The 25,207-nt window shown below is 38.9% G+C and overlaps 1 protein-coding gene across 1 annotated transcript in view; it reads left to right on the forward strand.

Moving 5' to 3' along the window:
* Positions 1-25,207, forward strand: part of LOC100491722 (F-actin-uncapping protein LRRC16A) — a 53,590-nt gene that overhangs the window by 9,530 nt on the left and 18,853 nt on the right. Inside the window, exons 2-12 of the mRNA XM_031900708.1 lie at positions 3,639-3,730; positions 5,357-5,407; positions 6,886-6,945; positions 7,236-7,357; positions 9,694-9,791; positions 12,764-12,834; positions 14,976-15,049; positions 15,816-15,891; positions 18,493-18,581; positions 22,779-22,873; positions 23,518-23,604. Coding sequence (XP_031756568.1) covers positions 3,639-3,730; positions 5,357-5,407; positions 6,886-6,945; positions 7,236-7,357; positions 9,694-9,791; positions 12,764-12,834; positions 14,976-15,049; positions 15,816-15,891; positions 18,493-18,581; positions 22,779-22,873; positions 23,518-23,604 — 915 coding nt within the window. The remainder of the gene's footprint in view (positions 1-3,638; positions 3,731-5,356; positions 5,408-6,885; positions 6,946-7,235; positions 7,358-9,693; positions 9,792-12,763; positions 12,835-14,975; positions 15,050-15,815; positions 15,892-18,492; positions 18,582-22,778; positions 22,874-23,517; positions 23,605-25,207) is intronic.

The following is a 25,207-nucleotide window of genomic DNA, read 5'->3' on the forward strand; positions in this document are numbered from 1 at the left end:
GGCAGCAGTTTGAAAATCTTCCCTGTCAAAGTCAATGGGAAAATTGCGGGGTTCGGAGCGGCGCCACAAAAAGACGGGGGGTGCAATCGCTTAGAAAAGCACAAGCAACCTGCTCCGCTATAGGGCAAAGATGTGTGGGGAGTTTGGGTGTTGTACCCCTAAAACTGTAGGAGAAGTAGCGTTTAGAAAATGGGAGGCGCTAAGAATAAGAAGAAGAAGCGGAAGAATAAGCTGAAGTCGAAGAACAGTATGTTGGGGTAACTAAAGATCGGACTTACCATTTTGGCGGACGGGGGGATATGGACCGTACCATTTTATTGGATGGGGGGGGTCGGGCCATACCATTTTATTGGAGGGGGGGCGGACTGTACAATTTTGTTGGGGGGGGGTGGACTGTACCATTTTGTCGGAGGGGGGGTCGGATCATACCATTTTGTTGGGGGGGGATTGGACCGTACCATTTTGTTGGAGAGTGGGGTCAGACCATACCATTTTTGGAGGGGGGGGGGACAGACCGTACCATTTTGTCAGAGGGGGGGTTGGACCGTACCATTTCATTGGAGGGGGGCGTTGTACTATACCATTTTTTAGAGGGGGGGTGGACCGTACCATTTTGTCGAAAGGGGGGTCGGACCATACCATTTTGTTGGAGGGGGGGGTCAGCCCATACCATTTTTGGAGGGGGGACAGACTGTACCATTTTGTCGGAGGGGGGTTGGACCGTACGATTTTGTTGGAGGGGGGTTCGGACCATACCACTTTAAGGGGGACAGGGGGTGATAATGATACAGTTTCATGACCCGACCCCCTGTAACTAAAGATCGGACTGTACCATTCACTCTACTTTGCCCTTCAGGCTCACCCTGGCATCAAACCAATAAAATTCTATAGGTAAATATGATTGGCTGTTTGTGGCTCTGCCCACTTTTCAAAACTAAAACTGCAGTCCCCTAGTGACCAAGTGTAAAAAATTTTGGGGACCCTGGTGTTATTACTGTGATAATGGCTTGGGTTGAATTTACGCCAAGGTATAATCTAATTGGCTGTTCATAGCTCCGCTCACTTTTGGGTATCCAACAATCATCATATTTTCATTCAGGCTGACCCCATGACTATGTGATTCAAGTTTGGTGAGTGTAGCCTCAAAGCTGTAAGTGTGGCACAAGTTTCAATTTCCCCATAAAAGTCAAGGGGTGAAATTTGATTGGCTGTTGTTAGCCCCTCCCACTTTGGGGGTCATCCAACAAATGTCGCTGTTTCATTCAGGGTGACCCCATGATTATGTTATTCAAGTTTGGGGGATGTAGCTTTAAAGCTGTAAGAGTGGCAGCAGTTTAAAACTCTTCCCTGTCAAAGTCAATGGGAAAATTGGGGTGTTCGGAGTGGCGCCACAAAAAGACGGGGGGGGCGGGATCACTTAGAAAAGCACAAGCAACCTGCTCCGCTATAGGGCGAAGAAGTATGGAGAGTTTGGGTGTTGTACCCCTAAAACAGTAGGAGAAGTAGCGTTTAGAAAATGGAGAGTGCTAAGAAGAAGAAGAAGAAGCAGAAGAATAAGTTGAAGTCAAAGAACAGTATGTTGGGTTTTGCAAACCAACATAATGATACGATTTCATGAAAGCCCCTGTAACTAAAAATCGGACGTACCATTTTGGCGGACGGGGGATATGGACCGTACCATTTTATTGGATGGGGGGGTCGGGCCATACCATTTTATTGGAGGGGGACTGTACCATTTTGTCGGAGGGGGGGGGGCGGACTGTACCATTTTGTCGGAGGGGGGGGTCGGACCATACCATTTTGTTGGAGAGGGAGGTTAGACCATACCATTTTTTGGAGGGGGGCAGACCGTACCATTTTGTCAGAGGGGGGGTTGGACCGTACCATTTCATTGGAGGGGGCGTCGGACTATACCATTTTTTAGAGGGGGGATGGACTTGACCATTTTGTCGGAGGGGGGGGGTCGGGCCGTGCCATTTTGTTGGAGGGGGGATTGGACCGTAGCATTTTGTTGGAGAGGGGGGGTCAGACCATTCCATTTTTTGGAGGGGGGTTGGACTGTACCATTTTGTTGGAGGAGGGTTCGGACCATACCACTTTAAGGGGGACGGGGGGTAATAATAATACAGTTTCATGACACCCTGTAACTAAAGATCAGACTGTACCATTCACTTTACTTTGCCCTCCAGGCTCACCCTGGCATCAAACCAATAAAATTCTATAGGTGAAATATGATTGGCTGTTTGTGGTTCTGCCCACTTTTCAAAACTAAAACTGCAGTCCTCTATTGACCAACTGTGCAAAGTTTGGGGACCCTGATGTTATTACTGTGAGAATGGCAGCAGGTTGAATTTCTGCCAAGTCAATAGGTAAAATCTGATATAGGTAGAATATGATATATATATATACATATATAGTAAACCTAACTGACCTCCTCCTCTTTTTTATATCTAAACTACTTCTATCTCTAGGCTAAAAGAAACCTAGTGTTTTGTAAAATGCCTTGTGATGTTTTGCACCTACATTCTGACACAGATCTTATTTATCAGTGTCTTTTTGTCTGTCTCGATGGGAAATGGGTTATTTCTGACAAAACAAGGTTGTTTTGACCTACTAAGATAATAACTGTTACATGCAGATCTTTAGTTGCAGTTGCTTTTATATATATCACAGTATAGTGAGTTTATACAGTACTTGAATATCTATCAACATTAAAAGGTAGGTCATCTCTGGTGAATTCGGCAGTGTAGTGATCATGCTGCTTTGTAGCCTGGTCATATATTGTGGTCTTTCTAAAGACTGTTGCTGCTTTGCCTCCGATTTACAGTAATTATAATAACAGGGTATCGGTTGTTGAGTGATGATCCTGGTTATGTAGTCATACTGGAAGCTCATCTTATGGGGGCTTTTCTGCAGCTCATGCTCTTTCCGCTTTATGCAGCCATATTGTTATGCGCCACAGGCTGTTTACAAAACTTATATATAGGTCTTACTTACTCTTAATTTTGTTTTCCTCCCCTTGACCTCAAGATCTGAGGTGCTTTCTTAATCCTTCCTATTACCTTCCTATTTGAGTTACATTCCATAGGTCAGTCCTATAAATAAATTAAGAATTGTTATGGTTTAATACCACAAGAATGTTTTGTCATTTTTTCTTTAAACCATGATTTTAAAACATAATTTCCCTAAAGAAAGGGAAAATTATTTGGAATCTTGTAGATAATTAATATTTAAAGATCTTAGCAATTAGCTCTTGCAGTTGGTCTTTCTATATTTTTATTTATTTGTTTTAAATTAATTGTTCACCTAAAACATGAAATTAAAAATAGCCACTGCCCATAGATATCAGAAATCAGGTTGACTTCAGTCTAGAGCTGTAGTATTTTTATTATTATATATTTGTCTATCTAGTTCCTTTTTTGATTCCCATTCTTTACCTCAAATTAAACTAAGGTTAATGTTCCTTGTAACTTATATTTAGGCCACATGTAAAATCAAATTTGGGTTCCTACATAAAGCCCTTATTCATGTAAATTCCTCAGTGGGACAATCTATTAATTATTAGTTAATTATTTTTATGTCAAGCTGAACTATTTTTTTACTATTAGTTTACTAACTACTCTAGTATTGTTATACAGCATGTATTGTGGATTTTATGGAACCCAGTGAAATTGTGTTAATGAAACCTGTTCAAATGAAGATGAAAACAAAATCTGAAGACCTTGTCGTGGTATGTATCTATTAAGAAGACATCTGTGTTAATTGTTTTCTGGGGATCCATATAAAATATATTCATTTTTTAAAGATTCTTTTATAAATACTTTCAGCAAAACATAATAGAATGATGTGGTGCTGTTTACAGTGTATTGTGTATAAAGTAGAGTGTATTGCTAGTGAGTCAGACAGAGACCCACATGTCAGCATTGCAGGAGTGTTTAATTGTATTAGATGCCTGTTGCATTTTTCTTTTTCTATATAAAGTTCATTATTGTTTCACATTTTGTATTGCATTTCCTAGTGGGACCCCCTGAAGTGTATCCCGTATTACCCATGATGTGGAGGCACTGCACTGTAAAATCCCAGCTTACAGATTTGCCCATTAGCCACAAGTATGCCTCAGTTCTAAGGGAGTATGATCCTTTTGTAAAGGAATGAGCCAAAAAAGGGCCACAGAATTTATTTTTACTGGCAAAATGAATTCATATTGTGGCTACAAAATAATCTTTGCACTCACAGAATTCATTTTCTGATGATCTTCTGGTACCAAAATTATTTTTGTACTCACACAGTTTTGAGCACAGCATTAGTCCCATAGTTACAAAATGAAACCTGTGAGCACAAAAAATAAGGAAAATATTGAAACCTTTATCACTTCCTATTCTAACTGCAGTTGGTAGACAGTCATAGTATTTACATTTTCCCTTATATATAAAAAACAAGAATGCGCCAGTGCATTATACTTTTTAAAATATAGATGGAATGCACTTAAAAAATTGTTTTGGGCTGATTTATTGAAAATCTCTCCAAAAGCCCTATTAGTACTGCCCATGTTTTCCATTTCCTGCTGCCTCCTTTGCCAGGCTGTGCAGGGCGGCACTCAGCACACTGCACTATAGAATAGGAACCAATCACCATCTGCTCGCCCGCCTATGCTCTTCTCAGCTGCAGACTTACTGCCCATAGACAACCCAACAACTAAAAACCTAATAGCCAATTTAGGCTTTTATCATGCATCCACTAGTTAACAGTATCCTTAGCCATAACCTTTCCTTTTCTACCCCTCCCTTTGAACCTACCCTATTGTTGGATATCTTTTTGCAGGGAAAGGCAGACAAAACGATTAAGACTTATCATTGGAACAACAGCTATACTAACTCAATATCTCATGACAACCAATGTACCTTTGTATCATATAACTCTGTATGTCTTTGCCCTTGCTTTTGTTATTGGAAAAATAAAAAATATAAGTTACAAAAAAAAAAAAAAAAAGAATAGGAACCAATCAGCTGAACTGATAGGGAACTGAAGCCTGTCTTTGCTTGTGTGACTATAGGGCTGTGATTGGTTATCCCCTCCTACTGTGCTTCTGGCAGGGACTATTAGAAGACACCCACCCTCTATTTAAAACACAGTCAGGGACTGTGGCAAATATATGGGAAGTTACACTAAAAGAGCCATTTTTAAAGATAATGATCATTTTAGCCCAGAGTGAAATCAGTGATGAATACTAATTAATCACTGAAAGAATTGGGTGATTTTCAGTTATGTTATGTATGCATACCAAACTGTGTTCCTTCTATCATTGAGGGATGGGGAGTCTCAAAGATAAGATGTCTAATTTTACCTTTTTTCGTAGGTATTGACACCTTGGAGAGCATTTTTACTATATTTGGAACATCCCCTTAGAGTAAGTAAAGAAGCCTGTATTTTGTGATAGTGATAACTTCATTTCTGCCTCCCCGTGCATGGGGAGAGAGTGACAAGCGAGGTGGGGAGAAAGTGCAGTTTGAAGATCCTCCAGGACCTGCATCTCATTTATCCAGGGCCCAAACTAGGGGTAGCAGACAGTGGAATGTTCCTATAACCCCTTCCCCCCACCACCACCCTAGGCACATGCCTCTTCTGCCTACCACTAGTTCTGGCCCTGCCTATGATACAAATTCACCAAATTAATTTGGATCCTCTATGAAAAAGTGATACTCACCTCTATATATTATATTATATTATATATATATATATATATATATGCTGGAAGGCTGCCACTGTGGGCAAGTGTACTAAGAGTGTTTCTAGGAAGCTAGGAAGTACCTATATAGACACCTGACATCATTCATTGAGGTGTCAACAAAGTGAAGGGTTTATAATCTGAGAAGGCTGCAGAATATGTTGGCGCTTTATAAATAAATGTTAATAATAATAATGTTAATAAATTGTGTTTCTGTGGCATGTAATTATTAGTAATGACCTAAGCTGGCCATACACTCACCGATAAAATCATTCAAAACCTAGTTTCATACGATTTTCATACCATGTGTGGGCTCAGAATTACGGTCCCCATAATTTTTGTACCGTGGAAATTAGTCATTTAGTTGATCGGCCAGGTTAGAAAATTTAGGTTGGATAACGGTAAAACCTGCGTATATCCTGGTGTCTGCCAACTATTTCATGTTCAGTCTAAGGGGCTGATTTACTAACCCACGAATCCGACCCGAATTGGAAAGTTCCGAGTTGAAAACGAACATTTTGCGACTTTTTCGTATGTTTTGCGATTTTTTCGGATTCTTTACGAATTTTTCGTTACCAATACGATTTTTGCGTAAAAACGCGAGTTTTTCGTATCCATTATGAAAGTTGCGTAAAAAGTTGCGCATTTTTCGTAGCGTTAAAACTTACGCGAAAAGTTGCGCATTTTTCGTAGCGTTAAAACTTAACGCTACGAAAAATGCGCAACTTTTCGCGTAAGTTTTAACGCTACGAAAAATGCGCAACTTTTTACGCAACTTTCGTAATGGATACGAAAACTCACGTTTTTACGCAAAAATCGTATTGGTAACGAAAAATTCGTAAAGAATCCGAAAAAATCGCAAAACATATGAAAAAATCGCAAAATACCGATCATTACGAAAAAAACGCAATCGGACTCCATTCGACCCGTTCGTGGGTAAGTAAATCAGCCCCTAAATGTTAGTTTTATTTGCATTGAAGCATACGACTAAAATCTTAACCTTAAGCAATTAGTAGCAATGTATAAGATTAAATAGTAAGAAATGAAAAGCATAATTAATACAATTAGTCCTTAAAATAAGATGATATCTAAAGCCTTTTTATATATCAGTCTTTATTCATATGCAGTAAAGCTTTGAAAAATATATTTTTTTTCTGCAGGTTCAAACTACTTTCAGCTACCTGGAAATAAGTGACATTGATATTCAAGATCCCAGTCTTGTAAGTTTTTGCCTTTCTAGAATTCACATTAAAAATTAAGTTTTGCTGACACAATAACTGAACTCATTTATTTACACAGCTTAGTTATTTAGTTCCTTTATAATCTAGTGAATCAAGGAATGTGGCAATTGCAGTGGTCTTCCTGTTCATGCTATTAAATCACACACCTTAATATACTATATTTATTACCTCCTGTAACTTTGAATCATATATTTCAGTTATTGTGATCTATTCAGTGTATCACCTTTGGGAACAATAATTGAATTATTTTTTTCTTATAATTATAACAGGTAGTGATACATACAGATCCTTGTTTGTATCAATTTAGATTTATGTCTTCTGAAGACCTGGAGCAAGTAATTTTTCATGTTGCTACTTCCATTAAAAAAGTATTTCCAGATTCTTCACCTGGGTAAGAATTATAACGGATACATTTTTATGTAGGCTTACAGATCAAGAGGGAAGTACTGCAAACTAGTATGCACCATCATGGCCTATATTTGATGATAAGCAATACCTTTCTTTGATGTAGTAAATGACTGAGGTTATGGAAAAGCCATGAAGCCACCTTAATTGGGTTGTTTATCTTTCATTTAACTTTTAGTATGATGTAGAGAGTGCTATTCTGAGACAATTTGCAATTGGTCTTTCTAATTATTTGAGGTTTTTAAATGATTTAGCTTCTTATTCAGCAGCTTTGCAGTTTGAAATTTCAGTAGCTATCTTGTTGCTAGGGTCTTGTTTACCATAGCAACCAGGCAGTGGTTAAAGTGATAGACTGGAATATAAATGAGAGAGGGGCTGATTAGAAAGATAAGTAATACAATGTCACAATAACATAGGGTATTAGCTTTTTGGCCAGTGACCCCCCCCCCATTTGAAAGTTGGAACGATGTAGAAGTGAAGCAAATAATTTAAAACTATGTAAAATAAATATTGAAGACCAGTTGCAAAGTTGAAACACAATAGAAAGCTAAACCACCCCCTTAATACAATGTATGTAATACTTGCAATATTTAGTCCATCTATATATTTATAAAGGGTCACTTTTATGCATTGCCATGATTCAATACATGCAAAATAAGCAGTGCTTCCTTGTTTATCTATGTTTCTGACTGATATATGTATTTATGATACATATAATTTAGAATATTACGTCTAACATATTAGTATTTGCTTTAAATTGCAAGGATCTGACACATTTTATAGCAAAAATACTACTGTCACAACATCACAACATGCCCTTGTATTACTCTTATTATTCATTACAAAACCTTAAAAATTAGATAACAAGAAGCAATTTTAGATTACACCTTAAGCCCTAGAACTAAGGGAAATTCTTTACAGACTATTTCCATGTGCATGTTATTGTGCCTGTTCTTACATGTCATATCCACGCTTGCTACAGTCTCTATTTCATTTACTCTTTCCCCCGGTATTACCTTCTTAATTACCTTGTGAACCCTTTGACTATCCATGCGATTTATATTTTGACAGTCTTGCCATAGTAAAATGAAAGCAGAGTACCATGATATCCACCAACTGTTAGGGGCAGATTTATCAAAAGTCTAGAGTTTAGAGCTTAATACATAAAAACTCATGCATGTTCTATTCATTCCTATGGGATTTTTAGAAGTGCAGTTATCAGTGGGTGAAAGTTAGAATGCACCATTTGATAAATACGCTTCTAAAAATCCCATAGGAATGAATAGAACATTCATGTTTTATGTATTAAGCTCTAAACTCGCATTTTGATAAATTTGCCCCTTAGTCTCATGTACTGGAACCAAAGTTCCTATGTTCTTATATATATTTTTTGCGTATCTTTTACAAAGCTAGTTTGATTTCCATGTACATGTATCCAGATTATTTTGTTGTGTAATTTGTGTATTGGGACTCTGGGCTTTAACCAGGCTGCTACTGTTTGTGTAACAGCTATAATAATAAACTGAATTTATTTCCAGATATACCTATTAGCTACCTGTAGCTCCACATTTAAGAGAGCCTGCACCAACAAAAGAATCTGCAAAAACTGCAAATACCATCAGTAACTCCTTCCTTCAAGCTATATAAAACAATACACAGATAACATATATAGTTACCTTATAAAACCATTAAAACAATACTGATTTGCTTAAGTTGGGTTGGCTATTTGTACTTTTTGAGCGTGTGCCCACTTCAACAGTGGCATGGAAACTGGTATAATACACAAGAGCCACGAATTATATGCTATAATCTTAAATGTGGTAATTTTCCTACAGGACCAAACTGGAAAATATATCCTTATAAATGACACATTCCTATGTCAGTACGCGTTGTTTACAAGCTAAAGACAGAGCTTGCTGCTGTTGCTCTCTCCCTGCAGTTCCTTCTTCACTATTGTCCCCCTCCCATCTTGTTACTTAGGAGTTTTGTGACACATAATCACTATATTAATGGTGTTTAGTAATGTCATCCAATGCCAGACTAAGCCAACCAGGCGCCCTAGGCACCCTGACCGGCTTTGCCCGCCCCAAGCAGCAGCCCCCCCGATGTGCGCACACAGGGTGGCAGGGTTGCTGGGGCCGCTGCTGTGAGGGGAAAGGGTCCAGAACTAGAGGTAAGTAAAAGAAGAGGTACCTGCCTGGCGCCCCCCCCCCCCCCACACCATTGTGCCCTAGGCAGGTGCTGCTAATTTCTGTAACTATGATTCTTCAAAATATTAACATAACATTACCATAACATTAACATTAATTTTTTGTTTTTTAGAAAACTGATCAGAATGACATGTGCAGATCACGAAGAGAAATACAAAAGAATTGAAGACTCTCTAGAAAACATTACACAAAATAACCAAGGACCATGTGGTAAATGCCATCTTAAATTAGCAGAGAACTGAATCTTGACAATTAAAAGAGATAAAAGGTTCAATTTACCAATATACAGTATGTGCTGAATTTCCAAACAGGTCTTTGCCTTCATTTTCCAACTTGTAGTAAACAGTTCAAAAGGAATTGCTGTTTGGTTGTTATTAGCAACTGTATTTATTGGCACCAAAACATTTATTTATTCCTTTCCCTCATATGAAGTTCTACTGCTACTGTACCTCTCTGCTCTCTATTTGTTATCCTCCATACACGAAGTTCACTGCAAATTATTCCCCACTAGACCCGAAACACTAAGTACCTATACCATACATAAGGGAAGAACAAAGCTGTGCCCTTTGCCAGCGCAAGTACAGAGTGTAGTACTTATAGAAGCAAGGGAGCCCTGGACTTAAAGGAGAATCACTGAATCAGTGTTATATATACATACACAGAAAGTGAATTGCACCGCTTTTCCACTATTTTGTCTCACAGACTGCAACTCTTTTATGTTCCTTGTCCATCCTGTCCATCGTTTGTCTAATTCCAGGCAGTGTCATTCAGTGGCTACTAAAGCAATAAAACACTGTCTTGCCAATGGCAAAATGTGGACATTCGTACCGAATCCATGGCTGGTGAAACATTTCGGTCATCACTATCCAATGCTTTTGAGATACTAAAATCTACAGTTAGTATTGATGTTGGTATATACAGGTATAGGACCCATTATCCAGAATGCTCGGGACCAAGGGTGTTCCGGATAAGGTATATTTCTGTAATTTGGATCTCCATACCTTAAGTCTACTAAAAAATCAATAAAATATTAATTAAACCCAATAGGATTGTTTTGCATCCAATAAAAAACCTGCACAACTCTTCTCTACCTTTAACTCTCTGCTGTCCCCTCCTCCACCCCCTCCGTGTGCTTCAGTCACTGCTCAAGCTATTGCAGAGCACTTTAAAAATAAAATTGACACCACTACGAAGTGACATTGCACAACTTAATCCCCATAACCATTCCCCTCCCTCCCTACATGCTCCCCAGTCTCTTCTTGGCTCCTTCTCCCCAGTGACTGAAGAGGAAGTCTCAAAACTGTTGTCTTCCTCTCACCTTTCTACCTACCCACTTGATCCCATTCCTACCAAACTTCTATGTAATGCCAACCCCTGTCTTATCAAAGCCTTAACTCATCTATTCAATCTCTCGCTCTCTACTGGAATCTTTCCCTCCTAACTGAAACATGCACTTGTAACCTATATTCTGAAAAAACCCTCCCTTGATCCCTCCAATCCTACAAACCTCTGATCTATCTCTCTGCTCCCATTCATCTCCAAACTGCTCGAGCACCTAGTTTACAACCGACTGACGCTATTCCTCTCTGACAACAACCTCCTGGATCCCCTACAATCTGGTTTTAGACAACAACACTCCATCGAAACTGCTCTAACCCGACTAACAAAAAACACTACTTGCTACTAATACTTCTCGATCTCTCTGCTGCTTTTGACACTGTGGATCACCCTCTTCTCCTCCAGTCTCTCCGCTCTCTTGGCCTTCGTGACACTGCCTTATCCTGGTTTTCATCTTATCTCTCAGATCGATCCTTCAGTGTCTCTTACAATGGTGAATCATCTTCTCCCTTGCCTCTTTCTGTCGGGGTTCCTCAAGGCTCTGTGCTAGGCCCCTTACTATTTTCTCTCTATACCTCCTCACTTGACAAATTAATCAATTCTTTTGGCTTTCAGTACCACCTCTATGCTGACGATAATCAGATCTATCTTTCCTCTCCTGATCTCAACCCAGAGCTTCTAACTCGCGTCTCTGCCTGCCTGTCCGCTATCTCCACTTGGATGTCCCAACGTTAAATTAAACCTCTCTAAGACTGAACTGGTTCTCTTTCTCCCATCCAACGCCCACGTTGTTCCCGAGGTATCTATAACGGTTAACAATTCTACCATCACCCCATCTTCCCAGGCTCAGTGCCTTGGGGTTATCCTTGATTCTGCCCTGTCCTTCACTCCTCATATCCAATCACTTATCAAATCATGTCACTTTCACCTAAGAAATATCTCCAAAATACGATCATTTATCACCCAAGATGCTGCCAAAATTCTTATTCACTCTCTTATAATATCTAGCCTGGACTACTGTAACTCCCTATTAATTGGCCTTCCCCTCCAAAGACTGTCCCCTCTCTACTCCATAATGAATACTGCTGCCAGGCTCATACACCTCTCCAACCGCTCCTCCTCTGCCGTGCCACTCTGCCAATCCCTGCACTGGCTTCCCCTACCATCCAGGATAAAATTCAAACTAATGACTCTCACATTTAAAGCAGTCCTTAACTCTGCCCCACCCTACATCTCTGAACTCATCTCTAGGTACCATCCAACCCGCTTGTTACGCTCCTCTACTGACCTGGTCCCTAACTCCTCTCTCATTCCCTCCTCACACGCTCGCATTCAAGACTTTGCAAGGGCTGCCCCCCTTCTCTGGAATTCGCTCCCACAAACTATCAGACTTTCTCCCAATCTCTCTGCCTTCAAGAGATCTCTAAAAACGCATTTATTTAGAGAAGCTTACCCTAATCTAGTTTAGCAATACCCTGTGCCACACCTCTCACAACTCTGCTCATGCCCATTCCCACACCTTGTGTCTCAACCCTTTCTCCTCGTAGATTGTAAGCTCTTTTGGGCAGGGCCCTCTTCACCTCTTGTATCAGTTATTGATTGCTTTATATGTTACTCTGTATGTCCAATGTATGAAAATTCTGAATTATTTCATTAAAATGGAGTCTATGGGATACGGGCTTTCCGTAATTTGGAGCTTTCTGGATAACGGGTTTCCGGATAAGGGATCCCATACCTGTATAGTTTAGGTATGCAAGTGTATAGATAGGTCAGTATAGGTTTATGTGTGCTTGGTTTACTTGGAATGGTTAAATTTAGGTTTTAAGTCTATCTTTCCATTCTAGGTGGTTTTTCCCAGACATACGCTGCTTTATGCGATTACAATGGATTTGTTCTACGAGAAGAGGTTCAGTGGGTATGTTGAAACCAATAATTTTACTACTAATTTGCAAATAACAACCTATCATCCATGTTACCATGTACTCAGAACAAGTTAGTGATTTTATCCAATGGTCCAGTGATCGCAGGAAAGATTGTAATTGCTACCTGTATGGCCCACTTTTACTTTCAGGATGCAATAGGAGATCCAGGAAATGCTTAGGGCATACAATAAGTGATAGTAAGAATTGCTCCTTGTACCATCCATAGGCAAAGGTGCAAGTGCAAAATATTTGGCTTAAAAAACATGTGGGAGGGAGGTCCTGTTTTAATTATTTCTTGGGTCACATATTTTTTGAATTACGTGTGGGATTAGTCATGTCACACTAGATATAGCCATATTAGCCCATTCTCACTACACTGCAAATAGATGGAATTTGTTGTTTTCCTATATACAATCAATTGCTGACAGCCACTTTTTTCCAGGAACAGTCAAAGTTCCCATTACGCATTAAGCCCCCTAGATTGCAGTGCATCCAGTGTGAACTTTCAGCTTACTTCTATTTATAATTATACATCATATTAAGTTATTAACTTTCCATCAAAAATCAACTATTAATATAAGATAAAGTTTAATCCTCACAGGTTTCAGGATTTCCAGTGTGAACTGCCAGGATGATTTATTTGATAACAAATGAATAAAATATCTGATAAAAATATATTCTTTTGCAACTGGCAAATCACCTTTACTTTAGTGCTGCTCTAAAAATATGTCAGTACCCTACTTCCTCTCATGTAAATAGAGCCTTGTACTGGCCTCAGAACAATGGTCAGCTACGTCAATGGGAGAAACATAGGTGGTTTTAGACATTTCTGTCAAAAAATAACTGCCCCATATCAGCTTTAAAAGTAAAAGCCATATATATACATTTGTAAATAGTGGTGCAGTGACTTGCAAGAACAGCATCCCCACATACAAAATACCTTAAAAAGAGAGAGAAAGAAACAGAGAGTGCTGACACCCCAAATTCATTAAATACAATAAAATAATGCCAGATATTTTTCCAAATAATGGACTTATCCATTATGTGCACTTGTTATCTAATTATCAACTTTGCAAGGACCAAACATGGAGCAGTTTTAATGAATGTATTATTCTGTAAAAGAATAACAATAGATTTTTTGTATCTTGAAAACCCCAGGTCCCGAGCATTTTGGATAACAGGTCCCATACCTGTACTAAATTCAATTTTTTTGGGCTTGTCCCATATACTTGAGTACTGGATAAATACTTAAATGAACAAATTCTCCTAACGGGAATTTTATCTCCAGAAGTGTGTTTACTAGGCTTAATTGACGACCTGGTGCCTTTGAATTAAACTAGAACGCTACTTAGATCATTGTATTTTTACGCAAAAAAAGTGGTTGCCATGAAATGGATGAGTCCTTACCCACCCGATATTCAACAATGGATACAATTAGTCAATACCAGACTCCCGCTTAATAAACTAACGTACCTTGCCAGGGGCTGCCCCAATAAATATAATTTATGTAAATGTATGGGAACCCTGGATAGAGGCTCAACCTGAGGCAAACCCCACTATATAATCTTGAGACTCAAGAGCCAATAGACTCGCTAACAACCACAATGCCTTGTTCAGGACTGCCCAAGTTACACTGATTTAGGGAAATTGGTCCCAGATGATTTGCCAGTTGCATAAGAATATATTTTAATAAGATATTTTGAAACTAACTTAACTCTCTCATTGTCATGTATTATTTTTGCGGTCATAGCACTGTACCTCATACATCTCAATGTATTGTTATATGTATTGTTAAGAAAAGAAAAGAAAAACCTTTAAAAAAAAATTCTATTTTTGTTAAAGCCTTCATTAAAAGTTGCAAAGCTGGTTATTCTTCCTGGCTGATAAAGCCATGGCCTCTGCATCTACTTTGGGAACAAACTGACTATATTGTGCATAATTCCTTTATCTCAACATTTCCCATTTTTTGTCTTTCATTTGTATTTCAGTGAATTCTTAAGGAAATTTGTTCTGTAGGGCAGTATGCAGCCCTATGAGTTTCAAAACAAGATGTAATAATAAGGCTTTAGTTACTGCCTAGCAATGCCTTTATATTGTTGATTTCCTGGTTTAACTGTCTTAAATATATTTTAAGGATGTGGACAACATATATCATAGACAGAACATCAGAGAATTTAATATACTGGATTTCAGTCACCTGGATACTACGTAAGTAGTAGTAGAACATAACAACTGAACTATAACATTGCCAGTAGGTTCTGTGGGGGGGGGGGAAGAGGCTTAAGGGCACATTTACAAATATTGTAAAACACTTTTCTGCCCACAATGCTCCATTTTTTCCTGCCAGAAGCAATTACAAGCCTGTCTGACAGGTGGCCACAATTTGTATGTCATTCTACAGTGGCAATCAACAGTGATGTGGACACTGAGTGCATTTGACGCTATACTGCCTGCTTAAAGAAGGGGTTAAAGGAGAAGGAAAGGTACACTCACTGGGGGGGAGGTGCCAAAATGTTAGGCACCCCCAGTGATTGTAAATTCTTACCTTATACCCAGGGAACAGGAGTCAGGCACGGATTTGTGGTGAGGCCACAAAGACCCGGGCCTAGAGCGGCACAAATTTTAGGGGCGGCATGCTGCCTCGCCGCAACAAAATTTTGACATTTTGCTCCCTCACGGAGCAATGGGGACTTCTCCCCACTGCTCCATATGGGAGTTTAAATGCCCACGCATGCGTGCTTGCGTTGGCTGGGGGGGGCTGTAGAGAGAGATTTTTTGCGCGGGGGGGGGGGCGTATGGGGGGTGGCCTAGGGGCACCCGGATTTGAAATCCGGCGCTGGGAGGAGTACCATGCAAGCCGGGCCCTTTGAAATTCTTTATCCCAAGGGTGTCAGGCAGGAAGTAGTTACAGCTGTGCCAGAAGGTGTAAGTCTTTGTTCTACTGCATCTTTAACAACTGTATTCTTTATTTTAGTGACATAGCCCTGACTGTGGCCTCTTTATCATTTAACCAATGGTTTACAAAAATTCACTGCAGAGATTTCAAATTGGTAAGCAAACAGTTTTGCATGCACAGTACTGTATATGTCTTGAGTTTGTCACATCTTCCTTAATTCGTATTAATAAAGGACAAGAAAAACTGACCTATTTAAACAGTTTAACATTAAATCTGGAGGGATGCATGAATCTGTGATTTTTGGATTCAATGAATCCCAAATTCTAAATTCTATTTGTCCAAATAACAAACTAGACCAAATAATTCACTCTACCATTTAAAATGTTATGCTTGAACCAACAAATGTATTTTCTTTTTAGTTGTCATATTGGTGTGTAGGCGCCATCTCAGTGCATTGTGCCTGAGTCTGAGCTTTCAGAAGGAGCCAGCGCTACACATTAGAACCATTGTTTCTCCTGCTCCCATGTAACTGAAGGAGTCATGAGCTGGACTTGGATTTTTTACTATTGAGTGCTATTCTCATATCTACTACTTTTAGCAATACAGTGTCAGGTAGCTGCTATCTTGCTACCTTCCCTGAATAGCTGCTGGGAGGTGGGGGGGGGGGGGGGGGGGGTGATATCACTCCAACTTGCAGTTCAGCAGTAAAGTGTGACTGAAGTTTATCAGAGCACAGGTCGCATGATTGTGGTACCCTGGGCTATCCCATGGCTAGCCCCATGTGAAATTTTAAAATGAAATATAATTAATAATTAATGTAATACTCAAATGGATTTCAATGCAGGATAGAGAGAAGCTCTATTAACTGATGCATTTGAAAAAAAACATGTTTTCTTATGACTGTATTCCTTTAACTTGTGAGGATTTCAGGTTTTCAGTCAAAGATTTGTAGGAAAACATAAAATTATATAGATTTAAAGCAACACTTATTTATGAGGCATTTTTTCTTTTAATTCAACCATCATTCAAATGTTAAAGAATTATATTATGTCATATTAAGACACACCCTTGAAACCATATGCCTCCTCCTCCCCTGTGGATAGCACAGCAACCCCCAGCATATAATTACACACCTTAGGGACCATTTAATGGAAATTTCCAACTGCTAACAAACTTCCAGAACAAACCCCTGCCAGGTTCACCTCCCACAGGCAGCATAGGGTAGGCAGAGTATGGCACACACAGACAGCATAGGACAGGCAGAGTATGGCACACACAGGCAGCATAGGGTAGGCAGAGTATGGCACACAGAGGCAGCACTCTGCCTGTCCTATGCTGCCTGTGTGTGCCATACCCTCCCTGCCCTATGCTGCCTATGTGCTATACTCTGCCTACTCTATGCTGCCTATACACAGGCAGCATAGACCAGGCAGTACATACAATGTCTGAGGTGTCAAGAGGTGAACAATGTGTGTGATTACAGCCTGAGCCTGAGGTGTGAACACTGCAGGGGGTGAACAATGCAGGGATTAAAAGGTGTGAAAAACACAGGGGATTACATTTTTAAACAATACAGGGGGATTACAGCCTGAATCTGAGGTAATAACCATGCAGGTGGGGCAGTTAATCTCAGTACTGATACCATTTAAAGCACAAAATTAAGACATCAAAGCGGCCAGACAGGTGGGGGGCCACACAGAGGGGGATCGAGGGCCGCATGCGGCCCGCGGGCCACCAGTTGGACAGCACTGGGTTAAATAGTTAGAAGCAAGAGGGCCCACTGACAGCTGGGCCTGCTGCGAGTTTTCCTAGTATCCTGGCGGGCCAGTCTGACACTGAACCCCTCCCTTCTCTAAGCAGCAACAATATGAACCTTATTATCACGGGCTTCTCAATGGACAGGTAGTTTTATCACCTTTCTATGCTCTGCAGGACCAGGAATTGACAGAAAGCACTAGCTTCATGTTCTTGTTTAGTGCCAGAAATAACAAACGCTTAGAGATATTTCTTAATTAAAACAATAGGGAAAAAAAAGGTTCAGCGCATGTCCCATTCATTCAGCTCATGTTGAAACCCATATTTAAATGACCACTTATTTTAACTTTTATTACATCTATTTTAATTCTTTGCAGGCAAAATTCCACCTGCCAATAAATAAAGATGTATATAATTAATAAACAATAATGCAAAAGAGAAAATATGTTATACATACATCAGGGCCATGCATAAATTATCAGCATCACGAATGTCTGCTATAAGAAGTTCTTTGCCCAAATTGGACCATCTGGGCAACCCATCTGTTACTGGTAGACATTGAGAATATCTCTAAAATGACTTTAGTACTCTCTAGACCTGCATTTTACTGCTAAATATAGTTAATTCCACTTAAAACTATGGTCAATGATTATGATCCTATTTGGTGTTGTGCACCGAGCGCTGATCCATAGCTGTTTGCAAGTGAAAAATTGCACACACACTTTAACTAGAGAGGCCCCTTTCCTAAAGCTGTTGACACCTGCCTTGGCATGTAACTAATTCTATTGTAAATCTGCTTAAATTGACTGACTTTGCCTAGCCTGGTGTATCCAGCTTACATTGCGAGGAATGTTACTAGCATGTTAAGCCTAGGATTATCCTAATATGAATACAGTACATTTTGAAGATGTTATCCTTATTTCATCAATTCTTTTTGCATGAAATTCTATTAATGGGACATCTAGATAAAATGAACGTGTACTTATTTTCTTCTGTGCAGAGGCTTGAGATTTCAGAACAAATTTTGTATGTGATCAATAGATCCTTGAAACTGGAGGAGATTGTTTTGGAAAACTGTGGTCTGAAATGGTAAGAAAAAAAACTGTTCATCTTTTCCTTTATACAAAATTATTTTATTGATTTAATTGAGGTATTGCTGTCCATAGCTCTGTGCTCTCTTCTGTCAATCCACAACCTATATTTTTATTAACGTTTAACACTAAAATACAGCACTACTAAGCTGTTTTCACAATCAGCACAAAGGCATTTCTTCAAGTGTGTTTTGCTAGTCTTCCACAAATGGAACTGCAGGCTCACATCACTGTGGGTGGGAGAAACATATTGACACGGACAGCAGCATAACTGGACAGGGTTCGTAGCCATGATACCCCTCAATGCACAGCCACAATGCACACTGTGAGAAAATGTATTTCCTAATGACCAAATCTGAATTTGAAATCTGTGGAAAAGCCTTCTACTATGAACAAAAATACCAGTAACCTAGCATTTTCCTATTTGCTAAAATTATGCAATCATTTTCAAATTGTACAACATTTTGCGTCATTTGGACACTCAAGTTAGGCAGTGCTAAGCAGCCCCCTCTGCCTCGCTTCTGCCTTGGTCCAAGGAAGTTGTGTAACTGCAGGCATGGAGACTAATTAGCAGAGGTCTTAAGGCAAAACCCTTTCTATACACTATACAGTAAAGTTTAAAGTACAGACATAATACTATTATTATTATTAACATTTATTTATAAAGCGCCAACATATTCCGCAGCGCTGTACAATAAGTAGACATAATACATTACACGTTTTATAAGTGTATAAGTAAAAATCTTAGCTATTTAAACATATATCCACTGGAGGGTGCTCTTTCCATTCTATTTTGCTTTTGTATAGTTTGCAATACAGATTTTTTTTTTGCCACTATAATTAGTTTATTTTAGCAATCTACTTGTATTTAGACATATTTTAATAGTAACACAGTAGTTGAGGTTGAAGAAAGAATATCAAGTTCAAATGAAACTTGCCTAATCGTAAACTGATAAAGAGGAAGGTGAAAACCCGCCTCCATCTGAAGCCTCTCCTATCTGCGTCAGATTGGGGTAAAAATTCCTTCCTAGCTTGAAGAAAGAAATTGGCTTCTGAGATCAACTATGTGCGAAGAGTTAATTGCAGTAATCTTTCTATTTCTCAGTTCCTAGAAAGTGTTGGATATATGTATCAACCAATTCAACCACTTCAGGGAGAGACTATACAAGGGCTCAGTGTACTGCATTATTACTATTATTGTTATTATTTGTTATAGTGACTGAATGCCTCATTAATGATTGCAGGAATAAATGGTGTGATTTCAAATAAAACTGGATGTAAAACCTAATTATTGCCTTATTGACACCATTCATGAAAGGTACTTTTACAGGGAGCTTTAAAGCAGCTGAACAGTCTGCTCTGATGAAAATGACTTATTGATGCTATTGAATTGTTGCTGCAACAACTCAAAAAAGTCGGGATTTTCGGACAAAACCCAGTGAAATGTGTAAAGTTTTGAGACAAAAGAAAAAACTTCAAGGAAAGGGAAGGGACCTTTGCCATTGACTTCTACATTAGCTTGGCAAGTTTAATCTGGCGAATTGTGGAATTCAGATTTTTAGCCATTTAGACACATAGCAATTTTTAAAAAAAAATTTCGAAAAAAGCTTAAAATTAATTTCAAATTGAGCTTAAAATTAAAAATCGATGGTTAGTAAATGAGCTCCATAGTGTTGCTTAAATAAAAATGATATTTATTATAAGATAGTATAATACACATACAGTGGCTGTCTTGACTGATATTACACATTTTTTTGTTTGTTTTTCATAACCAGTAAATGCTCAAGTAAACTATATCTAATACTGTTACTCACAATTTAGTATGTTACACTGAGCTGTAAAAAATTTAAATCCTTTCAGCTAAAGAGACCAAATATTAGTTTGTTCTATGTTAACATAAAAAGGATAACAAAAGCTGTAGGAAAAAAACAGGCTTAGCGTCAGGACTTCATTCCTTGCAAATGTGCATTAATTGTGCCATTGTACACAAGATGTTTTAGGGGTGGCCCCTTTATCCAACATGACAGCCCCCTTTGACCCCCAAGCACTTACTGTATGAGACTTCTAATGAGCGCCTATGGCCAGGAAAGGGCAACGTAAGGATAACACTGATATAATTGGATTCAAAGCACAGTATGCAGCTCTATGCACTCCAAAATGGAGAGCAGAGGCCAGCAGCTATATGCACAATGCCCTACACAGTGGGCAAACTGACCCAAAATGGGCAATTGCAGCTTTGAAAACTTTGCACAGCACACTGCATATGGTAAATTGTTTCCTCCAGTGGCATAACACTAGGGATACCTCAGGGTCACTGTAGGGGGGGGGGTCAATTGTTGCATAAAAATCTCCCTTTCACACCAGATCTCAGGTAGGAGAGCATATAATGAATGGAGATTTATATCCCAGCAGATGGGGGGGGGGTCAGGTGACTTTGTTACTCTGAGTTACACTACTGGTCTCCTCACACACTCCTCTTCTATACTTGTATCAGAGCTGGGCATAGTGTGCTAGCAACCACCTGATGTGAGGTCCTAGCCACGTACCTCTTCAGACCATTCACAGTCCAATACAAGGGTAAATATTTTTAACAGTTTGGATACTTATGCCTGGGGGCAGCACAGGGGGCTTTGGCAAGGACTGGCGAGGTCCAGCTTGATGTCCTGAAAAACATAAATTATACATAGATATAAGAATACATTGCAGAAAATGCTAAAGTGATTAGCCAATAATATTTACCTGTAGACTGTATTTGATGAGGCACATCTGCACCACTGGCATCCAGGGGCTGCTCCTCCACCTCTGCACTCTGCGCTGCTGCCTCTGTGGGTGTCTGCTGCTGGGTCTCCTGCCCGTCGCTATCTGTGCACCTTTGGCGCTGCGCTTGAGCTACAAGTTAATGTAACCCCTATTTGGCTGTAAAACTCAAATATGTCCAGCTAGTTAATAGAGCATGGGGTACATGCAACTCGGTTTCACTGGATGGGCCTTCACTATATAGAAGATGCTTATGGAGTTGTATAACTATACCTCCCACTGCTACTGTGTAGTGAAAAGTGCAATAATTAAATAGGTGGACCCAGGATAACTGTTTATTTGTCCAAGACAAAGCATATAAGTGAAGGGTTAGGGCTCTGGCACACGGGGAGATTATTCGCCCACGGCAAAACTCCCTGTTCGCGGGCGACTAATCTCCCCATGTAAGTCGCCGGCGGGATGGCAGACGCGGCGGGGCGATTTCAGGAAATCGGCGAAAAAGACTCTAAAAAACACTTCTGGGCCCGTGTGGTTCCCAGTCTTCAAGGTGCATTCACACAGATCAAAATGCTACAGGCCGAGAAGAAAGATCCACCCCTCCCCTAACACTATATAAAAGTGTGGTAGGGTGTGGTCTAGCCTTGGGCCAATAATAAGGTATATGTAAATACCAACTAGATACATTCAGCCTTGTATTTACATAGACCTTTCTGATAAAGTTTACTTAGTTCCTTCTCCTTTAATTCATGTTTTTAGAGGTTTATAGTTAGGGAGTTTTCAGGTAGAGGAGTCCACAAAGAACCGTGGAAAAAAGCAAAAAATAAATGACAAGACATTTGTGGTTTTAGTGGAAATGATTTTAGTCATTCTTTCAAAAACCTCTAAAACTACGCAAATCAGAATGTTAATAAATCTGCCCCTTATTAAAATATTAAAGTTTTTCTCGCACACAGAGCAATGGGGACCTCACTGCTCCGTATGCCATTGTAAAGACCCACGCATGTGCGCATGTGCGCATGCGCGCGGGGGGGGGGGGGGGCGCACGCGCCGTTCCTCGTGCCTCCGGGGGCGGGGGCTGGACAGGGGGTGGCCTCGGGACGCCCGGCTTACAAATCTGGCCCTGGACATAAGTATAAGAGATTAAGTCCTGCTACCTAATTTTGATTGGAAATTGGTTATAGAGCTTTTTTGATAACCAAATTAAAATCTATGAGACCAACATAAAAGTTGGCAGCACTGTAATTTCTACATTCTGGTTTTCTTTTATATGTGTTTTGAAGAGTGTTTACTGGCAACATATAGCACTGATATAGCAAAAGGTGTTGACACTAAAAGGATTAAATGTACATTTATAGTTCTTTTTTTTTTTACTTACATTAATATTCTGATGTGAACATTATTTGTACAAACTTAACCTGAAATGTATTTATCATTTTAGTGAATTTGCTATCAAGATGGCTAAAGCATTGGATAACAACCCTGGTTCTGTTCTTCACACCTTTAATCTTTCAGGAAATAATATAGACGACAGAGGTACGGTAATATAATGAACATTGGGTAGAATGAACTTTTAAGCAAGCAAAAACTTGCCAAGTTGGTGAAAAATATTATAGTAAAAAATAACGACAGGTGTTTGCAAAGCAGGTGTGTGTGGTTTGGTATAGATTATAGAACAAAGCAAGAATGGTTGTCTGGTATTGCTAGGAAATATAATTCAACAACAGCTAGAAAACCACAGGTTACAGATACTGTATCTAAACAGGCCCTGTGTATCCCTAAACAACAATAATGGCAACTAGTTCTGCCAGAGACCTGGGGCACTTGATAAGTTTCCAGTTCAATAAAAATAAAGATCAAAGTTAGCTTTAAGTGCATACAAATGGACAAAATATATTTTATTCCTGGTATAAATGTACTGGAAAGCTAATGTATTTATGTAATGTAAACAACCAAGCTTTGGATAACAACTACTGTGAAGCTGACCATACACAAACAGAATGAAACTCTTTATGGCCGATTGATCCAGTTACATATTAATATTTATCAGTATCTAATGAATATTATACTTTGTGTGCTTGATGTCAGAAATACCTTTTTTAACTATATAATGGCTTATTATACATACAACTAAAACTTTTATGTTCTTTAATGTTTGTGCTTTTGTCATCTTTACATAGGAATAAATGCATTCACCCAATATTTTAACAAAAATCATAAACCAGTAAAGCATCTTAATATTTCCAAAACATCGATAACATCAAAAGGTAAGGGATAAATCCTGATACATTTTTGCTGTTTTGCTGTATTGACCTGCAATAAGGTGTTACACAGTCCAGCAGGTATAGAAACCCTATAACTGTAAAGACACAAATCCCTCAGAGATGCTAAGGGGCAGACTTATCATAGTCTGAAATTAGAGCTCACTACAGAAAAACTTAACCACTTTCTATTAATTCCTACTGGATATTTAGAAGCGTACCAATGAAATGGTGAATACTTTCACCCATTGATACATCTGTCCCCAAGAGTCTATACTGACTGGTATACAGTTTTACAGAAGCATTGGGAATCTAACAGCAGTTGCCACAATATTTCAGTTTCAATGACCATTAGATTAAGAAAGTCAGTTTTGCCAAGATAACCGTTTTAAATATTACAGAAGCACAGTTTCTAAAGAAAACAAATATGGGGGGTATTTAATGACTGCAAGTGCAACTGCGCTTGGCCTCAGTAGTTGTGTGAAAAATCCCATTCCAAATGTTATGTTGTGCATAACTATACTAAAAGTATGTTGTCGATGTATCTACCTTAATAGATAATAGAACTCTTAAAGACATTTGTGCTTCCAAATATATATATATTGATCTTCCCACCAACCTAAGTACTTTATAAATTTGTATTTTGCAAATGTTGTTTCCATAGCAGTACTGCAACTCTGTAAGTAATATATTTGTTCAAATAAAAGATAGTTGTGAGTCAAAAGGTAAGAAATTTAGTATAAACAATACTGTATTTTTGTAATATGTACTGTAACAATATAAATAATCCTTAATAACAGTGAGACCCAGTTCATGAGGGATACATAAGTATAGAGTAGTGATGTCTACTGAGGCCCTACTATACTTCTCTTGCCAGTTATATATGTATAAAATGTGGCCTTAGTACAAATGGTTGTAAGTAGTAATCAATTAACTCAGATATCAATTAACTCAGAGATCCACTGCCTGCAAGGATAGGTCATCCTAAGGGTGGTCTTTCTTGTTTGTAGATCTTTGGGAGATAATGAAAGATAGGTATTTTCGGAAACGCTACTCTTAGATATTCAGCAGTTTTAGTTCGATAATGTAATTCTGAAATGCTTTATCAATAACTTGATTAAACTCCTGATATTTTTTAGTTGGATTAGAAGGGAGTAACTTATAGGATGTGTCATCAGAAAGTTGTCTAGAGGCTTCTTTTATATAATTTTGTTGTATAGGACAACTTTTTGCCCCCCTTTGTCAGCTTTTCTCTTACTATGTTTCTATCATTTATTATCTCTAGAGCTTGTTTCCTTGAAGGTCAGACTTGAGTAGATCTTTCCTTTAGTATTGGATTTAACTTTCTTATGTAGGTTGGTCAGTTCAATTTCAACTTTTTTTGGAAGATAGTCAAAAGTAGAAGTGAGTTTTCTAGTTCTAGTTATAGGTAAAGTGGCAGTGACCTATTTGTATCCGCTATCCCCCGAATATGTGAAAACATGAAAGCCTGCTAAATAACTTACTTAACTTTATCTACAAGTGTCTACAATTGTGCTCAATCTGTAAAAAATCCTCCCAAATATATATTTCATTGTTCAATTAATTTTGTTAATTTTTAATTATGCTG

The sequence above is a fragment of the Xenopus tropicalis genome, chromosome 4, assembly GCF_000004195.4.
Source record: "Xenopus tropicalis strain Nigerian chromosome 4, UCB_Xtro_10.0, whole genome shotgun sequence".
Taxonomy (NCBI): domain Eukaryota; kingdom Metazoa; phylum Chordata; class Amphibia; order Anura; family Pipidae; genus Xenopus; species Xenopus tropicalis.